The sequence below is a fragment of the Galeopterus variegatus genome, unplaced genomic scaffold (genome assembly GCF_000696425.1).
Source record: "Galeopterus variegatus unplaced genomic scaffold, G_variegatus-3.0.2 Scaffold192, whole genome shotgun sequence".
NCBI classification, from domain to species: domain Eukaryota; kingdom Metazoa; phylum Chordata; class Mammalia; order Dermoptera; family Cynocephalidae; genus Galeopterus; species Galeopterus variegatus.
The window spans coordinates 287363-297020 of record NW_007726303.1 but is presented as its reverse complement, the minus strand read 5'-3'; the positions used below and the strand labels follow the sequence as shown (position 1 = coordinate 297020).

The window sequence follows — 9658 nt, the reverse complement described above, 5'->3', positions numbered from 1 at the left end:
GGGACCCGACCCCTCAGCGGGAGCGCCGCCGCGCTCCCAAGTGGCGCACTCTCCAGTGTGCCACCGGGCCGGCCCAGGAGACTATATTTTTAAGCCTGCAAATTGTACATTTCTGAAATAGCTAAGAAATCACTTGGGGAAAAGTAACTACCCCCAGCCCACCAAAGATACATCCAAAAAAGAATATGCTTTAGTAATTGTGTGAGGGTGTGTGTGTGTGTGTGTGTGTATACATATGTAGAAACAAGAAAGAGTGAGAAAGACTAGCCATATGAGTATGTACATGTACTTTTTGTGTGTTAACTCCTATACTAGGTAGCTACTAGAAATAAACACAGAGGTAGATTGGGCATGGTCAGGGTCTTAAAAAAATTACCATTTAATGGGAGAGACAGGAAATAACTGATTAAAATACAGAAATGTAAGGACTGTCATAAAGGTACACATAGAATATTATAGGAGCACAAAAGAGAGATAACCCAGCCAGGGGAAGGGGAGGAGGAGGAGACATCAGGATACACTGAGTCTTGAAGATGTTCTGAAGTTACCCAGCTGAAGGAGAGAAGGAAGGACATTTTAGTCAAAGAAAAGAAAAAGACATGGACCAAGATGCAGCAATGAAGGAAAGTCTGTTACATTTGAAGAATTAAATATATGCCACTACGACTAGGTCAGAAGGGGACACACAGGGTAGAAGATGGAAAGATAGTTAGGAGTCAGATTAATAAAAGGCCTAATATGTAATATAAATTAATTTGAATTTTATTCTATATCTCATTTAGATATCTGTAATGAAAGAGAAAATTATTCAAATTACCACCTGTAAAGAGCAAATATTTTTTCTGCTGAGCATGTAGTCCTTTAATAGTTGTGAATAAGAGTGGAAATTACATTCTTGAGTAAACTTTGTGGGAGTTTTTACCCCTTCATTTAAAGAACTTCTTTAAAAAATGGGGAAAAAAATTTTCTTCAGGGTCCTTAATTCTGTGGGTATTCTATGGAAATGTAATGATGATTAATTTGAGGCATTTAGATTCTCCTATTTTCTTTATGTACCTGCTTTCATCTTCCTGGTAAAAATGCCTAGAAAGCTTTGAGTTATCCCATAAAATAAGGGTTTTATTATGTTATAATTTTAAGAGTGCCTTCAGATTCTAGTGTTTTTTTGATAGGGTAGATTTTCTAATTCTATTCTTCTTGCGTTTCTTTGGTGTTACCAAATAGAAGAAACTAATAAAAATGAAGATTTTAAGGCTGGTTAAATACTGGGCATTTACAAATCTCTCTTCCTTACAAACACTTCTCTATGGTTGACTGCTATAATATTTAAGAATGCTTAATTTTGAAAGGAAAAATTTTAGTTAACTTGTCTTATGATTTGTCATTGGTGCTGTCTGAAATTGGCGTAGTTTTAGTGCTGACTTTTTATCTTGAGGGGTACTTCTTTGGGCTTCTCTGAAATACCCTTCTCTGGAAGCTTCCAACTACCCTTTCTGCTATGTAAGCAACACATTTCTGGTGTTTGCTTATAACTTTAACCCTCAAACTGTGGACTTACGAGGTTTCTATATGTATGATGGGCTACTATGCCACTCTAGACAACTTTCTTGGGCAAAGTCCCTTCCAAGATGAACCTGGCCCACCACATTCCTGGAAACTCAGCCTATTTTAGGACCAGAATCCTCTTTTAACATCCTGTTACAAGTTTTTTTAAAAATGAATTATGTCTTTCATCATTGTGTAACAACATTTTTGTCCTGTTTTGTGGTTTTAAGCTTAAATACTATATTAGTAAGAGTTCTCCAGAGAGGCAGAATCAATAGGATGTGTTATAATTATATGAGAGGGATTTATTAGGGGAATTAGCTCATGTGGCTATGAAGAAAAGTCCCACGATAGGCCTTTTGCAAACTGGATGTTGATAGCGTAGCTCAGTCCAAGTCCAAAGGCCTCAAAACCAGGGAAGCTGATGGTGTCTGTGGTATAAGTCCTGGAACCCCAAAAGCTGAAGAGTCTTGAGCTCTGATGTTTACGGACGGGAGAGGAGTGTATCCCAGCTCCAGCGGATAGAGAGAGAGAGAGAGCTTCACCTCTTTCCTCTGTCTTTTTTTCTCTCCAGACCCCCAGCGGATTGGATGGTTCCCACCCACATTGAGGGTGGGTCTTTCCCACCCAGGCCACTCAGACTCTCATATTAATCTCTGCTGAAAACACCATCACAGACACACCTAGAAAGATAGCTTCACCAGGTTTCTCAGCATTCCTTCATCTAACCAAGTTGACATCTAGAATTAACCTTCACAAATACCAAGTTATCTGATATGTATATGGCCACCTTTGCATTCTTTTTGTTAGCACATTCATAGAATCTTAGTGTCTCTTCCTTTTATTTAGCTGACATTTTGTTAAGTAAATCTCTTGTTAACAAAATATGTTGTGTTTCATTTTTAAATCCGGTTTGATACTTTCTATTTTTATGAGAACTCTTACCATTTAGTTCAAAGTCGATATACTTGATTTTTATTTCTATCATTTTATAGTATGTTTATTAGTTGTTTTATTGTTTCTTTTTTATTCTTTTCTTTATTAGTTTAACCAAGCAATATCTTTTTACTTTCTTTCTTCATTTTTTTCTTCTTTTGTTACTTTGTGAGTACGATTGTACTTTTTCTATTCCATTAGTGATTACTTTACTTTCCTGGTGTTCCTAATGAGGCATATAATTCTGTTTTTATATGAAAGTCAGTTCCTCCACTGTTTTCCTTTCCGCATCAAATAAGATTTTCAGAATACTTTTGTTGTTCCTTAATAGTAAGATTTTTTTCTCCTCTCTTTCATTTCCCTTTCCTTCCACCTCAGCCAAACAAGATATTGTATCACATCATAGGATATCTTCATGTCAAGAGTACTTATTTAGCTCTTAACATTATACATTCTCAGACAGTCTATCCTTATGCATTTAAAGTTAAGTATATATAAATAGCCAGGTTCCTTTGCTCACTAGTATTTCCTTTTCATTCCCCTACATTGAGGTTTTTGTTCTGATTCATTTGGTGTGTGTTTAAAAATCCTTTCTTAACTTTTTTCTCCTCAAATTTATTTGGTAGTGTGTCTTTTTGTTGACTACTCTAAGTCAGTCATTCATACAAACCACCTATTAATTATTCTGTGTGGTTTGTGAAGAGCGGCAGGTTGAGAATGTTGGAGAGAGATAAGATTGTGGAAGGCCCCGTGTACAGGTTTATACAATATGGCTTTTATTCTGAATACATAAAGATTTTTAAGTGCCTTAAAGATTTGTAAGCATAGGAATAATATGATTAGATTTGCCTGTCAAGGGGAACAAAACTGGAAAGAGAGTAGGGAGGAAGATAACAGTAAGCTAGGTGAGATGATGGCTGGGTTCTGAAGATGGGTAATAGCAGTGAACATGGAGATGATAGGAGGTATTCAGTAGTTATTTAGATGCAAAGATAGTTCATGTGCTTAGTAGTTGTCTGGTACTTTAATAGTTACCTTTCTTGGGGTATGCAATAGGGGATGGGAGAAATTAAATTTTAAAAGTTAGGAATGGTGCTAAATTTAATGAAGAAAAAAGTTTAAATTTATAAAACTTGTTCAAAGTATAGAAGGCAGGTATAGAGATTATGAAAACCTTATTTAACTTGTTATCTATGGTCGGAAATTGCTCATATTGTTCATATTCAACATTCATCGTATATTTGTAAAGGTTTTGGTAGTACTTTAGGTTCTGGGAGCAATTTATGACATTTGGTTTTTTGGGGTTTTTTGCTTTGTTTTGTTTTTCGGCAGCTGGCCAGTATGGGAATCCGAACCCCCGTGACCTTGGTGTTATAACACTGTGCTCTAACCAAGTGAGCTAACTAGCAAACCCCAGCTGGGAGCAATTTTTGAAAAATTAATGATCCTGTTTTTATTCTTCAGGAGTTCACAGTACACATCATAATTTTAAGATGTATTCCATTTCAAGTAAGAATACAAATATCTTTAAGAATATATTGTACAAATCTCTTATCAACTGTAACTTGGAGTCCTTAGGTTACTATTTTGGGGTATCTTACTTGTTTTCAGCTAATATATCTGAAAAATTTACTTACCAGTCAGGTAGACCCAGTTTGTTTTATCACAATCATGCTCCTGGCTCTCTAGCTTACTAGGTTTTCAGCTAAGTATTTCACATCTAACCCTCCTATAGCCAGCCCAGACATGCCCACATCTCTGTGCTGTGCATTCTTGATTTCCTATAGATCACATTAGTTCTAGGAGAGAGGTAAAAAACCTGTTCCTTTCTTTTACTTGCATCTTTTTCTCTCAATACCTCTCAGAAGTCTCTAACATACCCCCCTTTTATGGCATTCTCAGTCACCAAATTTATCTCATACTCCTCCTAGTGGTCATTTATTAAATTTCTAATCATTGTTAACTTCTTTAATGTGATATGCCCCTTAAAATCTTTTTAGAAGTCACCCCTTTCTGACCTGATCTGATATAATTATTGCATTTGAAAACAAATTATAATAAATGCTTTAAAATTTTAATACACTTATAAAGTTCAAAAAAAGTGAACATAAATGATATAATGTTTAGGGATATATGTGGTATAAAGCAAGAGAATGATAAACATAAAATTCCCTCAGGTTTGAGGGTGGCAGGGGCGAAGGATGTGGAGGAGCATGTAGTTAGACATAGGTTATTATTAAAGTCTAGGTTTCTTTAGCTTTTTTATTATGGCAAATAGAATAGTATAATGAATTCCATGTACCCATCACTGAGCTTCAATAATTATGAACATTTTGCTAACTTTTTAAATCTATTCCCCTATTACTTTTTTTCCTGGCATATTTTAAAGCAAATCTCAGACATTATGTAATTTCATAAATGCTTATTATCATCTCTAACTGATAAGGATATTTTTATTTTTACCTAATGTATTAGTCCATTTCTGTTGCTTATAACAAAATATCTGAAACTGGGTAATTTATAGAAAAAAAACAAAATTTGTTGCTTTCATTTCTGAGGCTGAGAAGTCCAAAGTCCAAGGAACACATCTGGTGGTGGCAACACTGACCCAGGCATCTCACATTGCAAGACGGTGGAAGCAGAGAGCAGAGCAGAGCAAGAGAGAGACTCTTCATGTTCCCCTTTTACAACCCTCCAAACCATACCCATGACCACCATTTTTAATTCATTCACTATGGCATGAATGGTCCTATAATCTAATCACTTCTTCAAGGCTCCACCTTTCGATTATCATTATAGGATTTCCTACCCTCCTAACAGTCACAGTGGAAGCTAAATTTCTAATACATAAGACTTAGGGGATATACTTCAAGCTTCGGTGAGCGTTGGGGGACATAATTTAATCCACTACATTCTGCCCCTAGCCCCTCAAAACTTATGTCTTTTCACATGCAAATACATTCATTTCATCCCCAGTGTCTTAACTTGTTTCAACTCAAAAGTCCAAAGTTCAAAGTCCCATCTATGAATTCAAAATAAGTTATTTACTGCCAAGATAAAATGGTGGGACAAGCACAGGGTACATATTCCCATTCCAAAAGGAGGAAATAGTTCAAAAGAAAGGTGTAATAGGTCCCAAACAAGTCCAAAACCCAGCAGGGCAGGTATTAAATCTCAAAGCTGGTGAATTAGGTACCTTGAGTCCTTGTTCCATGTCCTCTGCACTCTGGTGTGGGGGTTGGTTCCCAAGTCCTCAGGCAGCTTTGCTACTATGGCTTTCCTGGTCTCAGTTGATGCTTCAGCTCTGCCAGACTTGCGTTCCACTCTGGTAGCTCCACAAGTCTGGGGTCTCTGTGGTGGTCCTGCTCTCACGCCCCCACTAGGCTTGGCACTGTTGGGGTTTCTCTGTGGCAACTCTGACCCCATGTTTCTGCTCAGCATTACTCTAGCAAAGGCTGTCTGCAGTGACTATACCCATGGCAGATCTCTTCCTGGGCCCCCAGACATTTCCATACATCCTTTGAAGTCAGGGTGGAGGCTCCTAAGCCTTCCCAGCTCTGGTGTTCTGTGAGCCTACAGACCTAACACATGTGGACGCCACCAAGACTTCGGTTTGTATTTTCCAAAGCTGCGGGTCCAGTCACACCTGGGGCTGATTTAGCCACAGTTGCAGCAGCCAAAGCAGCTGGGGTGCTGGTGTGGGGAGCAGCATCCCAAGGTGGCCCTGGGCAGTGAGCCCATGGAGAGCGCCTTAGGCCTGTTCCTTAAGACCATTTTGTTTCCCTAGGTGTTCGGGCCTGAAATGGAAGGGTTGGCCCCAGAGGCTTCTGCAGTGCCTTCAGGGCCTTTTTCTCTTTCTTGTGATATTCCCTTTCTTTTTCACTAATCTTTTTAGTTAATCATAGCTGGGCTGCACCATTGCATGCTCTCTGCTTCTTTACCACTTGCTAGGCTACAAGTTTTCTAAATTTTTACACTCTGCTTCCCTTTTAAATTCTGGCTTTACATTATACCTTTGCCACCATAACTTGGTGTAGGGTGCTGCAAGTAGCCATTCAGCTTCCTGAATGTTTTGCTGCTTAGAAATTTCTTCCGCCAAATGCTCTCATTCACAACTCTTAAGTTCCAACTTCCACAAAGACGTAGGGCATGGACACAATGCAGCCAAGTTCTTTGCCAGTTCATAGGAAGGGTGATTTTTTCACCAGTTTCCAAAAACCTCCTTCTTATTTCTATCTGAGATCTCCTTAGAATGATCTTTATAGTCCATATTCCTATCAGCATTCTGGTCGACACCATTTAATCTGCCTCTAAGAAGTTCTAAATCTTCCCTGGTTTTCTTGTCTTCTAAACTTTCACCAGCATCTAGGCTTTTCCTAGCCTGTACCTTCAAATTCTTCCAGCCTCCCCTCAGCATCCACTTCCATAGCTACTTCCACATTTTCAAGTATTTGTTATAAGCAACACCCAGTTCTCTGGTAACAATTTTCTATATTAGTCAGTTTCTGTTGCTTATAACAAAATACACAGAACTGGGTGATTTATAAGTAAACAAAATTCATTGCTTATAGTTTCTGGAGGCTAGAAAGTCCAAAATCCAGGAAACGCATCTGATGAAGGTTTTCTTTGGTGGTAACGTCAGTAACAGCAGGGTATCACATTGTGAAAATGGCAGTGAAGTAGAGCTCCTCACACTCTTATAACGTACGCTATCTGCTTCTGTAGAATTGCTTGCTTAACCTAAATAACTCCATTTTACCCCCTGTCTGACCTGCAGACTACCCGCCCCCTTCTGCATGAGAAACCATTGACCTTCTCATAGAAACAAAAGCCATTGCATAGAAACAGGAGCCATACACAGTAAACTATTACATGGGAACAGGAACCATACACAGTGAACTATTACATGGGAACATACACAGTGAAAAGTTGTATGCTTGATTATTTTAACAGCTTATTCTTGGCTTCTGTGACTTAGTTCCCTAGCTTGCTTTGTGCACCTGGACAAACCAATGTGCCAACAGGATGTAGTTTTTGCTTTTAAAAATCCCACAAGACCAAGGCCCAAGGCCGCTCTTCCTTGGTTGCTCCTTGGGAGATGGACTCTGGCCAGCTGGAGTGAATAAACTGATCTTTTCTGCACGAGTGGCATATAAATGCATGTCTTATGGGAGGGTGCCTCACAACAGCAGAGCAGAGCAAGAGAGAGACAGACTCTTTGTGCTCCCCTTTTAAAGCCCTCCATGCCACACCCATGACCACCATTTTTAATCTGTTCACTATGTTGTGGTCCTATAATATAATCACCTCTTCAAGTCCCCATCTTTCAATTACCATAAAAGGACTTCCCACTCTCCTAACAGTCACAGTGGGGGCTAAGTTTCTAATACATAAAACTTGGGGGACACAGTTCAAGCTTCATTGCGTTTGGGGGACATAATTCAATCCACTACACCTAAGTACCATGCTAATATCACACCTAACAGAATTAATAATACTTGGTCCATAGTCACATTTTTGTTATGGTCTCAAAAATGTCTTTTTGCAGACGTTGGTCTGTATAATGTCCTAACCAGAATCCAAATAAGATTTTACATTGTATATGGATATTATATTTCTTGTCTCTTGTATTCTATAAAACTACCTTACATATTTTATGTCATTGATTTGTTGGAGAAATTGGTTTATCCTAGAGAATTACCCATATTCTAGATTTCAGATTACCTCTATCTGGTATCATTTAGTGTGTTCCTCTATTCCCCATATTTCCTATAAGCTGGTAATTATATATCTGAAGGCTTGAAGAGAGAGCATTATATTCTTTAGGGTTTTTGTTTTTTAATAAGAGTACTTTATAGGTAATGCTGTGTACTTTTCTTATATCACATCATTAAGCACATAATGTATGGTTGTCTCACTTAATAATGTTAAAATTAATCAGGCTTAGTGTAACAGGTGCTCCTCAAGAACATTCATTTTCCTTAATCTGAATAAGGAGGTATCACTTTAAGAAAATACCAGATTTAAAAAATTAAACTTGGGGCCGAGCCCGTGGTGCACTCGGGAGAGTGCGGCGCTGGGAGCGCAGTGACGCTCCCGCTGTGGGTTCGGATCCTATATAGGGATGGCTGTTGTGCTCACTGGCTGAGCGCGGTGCGGCCGGTCTCAAAAAGGACAAAAAATAAATAAATAAATAAATAAAATTAAACTTATGAAGCAATAAGGAAGAAGAAGGGGGGTAGGAAATATGATTCAAGGCTTCGGTTTTCTTAAACACAGAATATATTGGTTATATTAAAATCGAATCTCTTGCACCAGTCAGCCACCTAAATAAATGAATGAATAAATGAATGAATGAATAAATAAATAAATAAATAAATTGAATCCTAATTACCTATTATAGACCAATGAAACAAATATTTACTGGCTCAGGGTAAGTACCTCCTCTCTTCTCTTTCCTCAGTGATAGCAGCTTTGAGATCTCAGCTTCTTCAACTCTCTTTTGTTTTTTTGGCCACACTTGGCTTAATTTATGTAGTTTATAGTTGACTTGAAGTATAACATGGATTGAGAAACATAATACCAGAAGATCTTAAAGGGCTTCCCAACTGAATTTCTATGATAAATTTTTTCCAAGTAATGGTAATTAACTTTTTAAACAGGGTTCAACGTCGCCAGTAACTGTTTTCAAAGGTTCAAAGAAACCTTACTTAAAAGAATGCATTTTGATTATTAACCATGATACTGGTGAATGTCAACTAGAAAAACTCAGCAGCAACATCACTGTAAAAAGAACAAGGTATGTGGTTTAATGAAATTATTTTTATCGACAGTTAAACTTCTAAGGAAATGTCAGGAAAAAAAGTTACTGGGTTAAGTTACATTATTATATAAGGGTTATTTCTGTTTGGTACAAAAATGTTTTGATTTTTTCCTAAGTTTAAATTTGGTGGAGATCCTTAGCCGAAAGCTATTACCATTGCCACATCAGTCTGTGATATAAAAAAGTTTGTTTTGGGCCGGCCCGGTGGCGCACTGCTACAGTGCTCTCCGCTTGGGAGCGCGGTGGCGCTCCCGCCGAGGGTTCGGATCCCACATACAGACCGGTTCCCGCTCACTGGCTGAGGGGGGCGGGGGAGCATCACCGAGGGTTGCGTTCCCGGTGCCGGTGCCGGCC

At 38.3% G+C, this 9658-nt stretch overlaps 1 protein-coding gene across 1 annotated transcript in view; it reads left to right on the top strand.

The window, feature by feature from the left end:
- The window catches only part of EAF2 (ELL associated factor 2), a 41851-nt gene that overhangs the window by 12643 nt on the left and 19550 nt on the right, over positions 1–9658 (top strand). The window contains exon 3 of the mRNA XM_008564833.1: positions 9144–9280. Within this exon, the coding sequence (XP_008563055.1) occupies positions 9144–9280 (137 nt within the window). The remainder of the gene's footprint in view (positions 1–9143; positions 9281–9658) is intronic.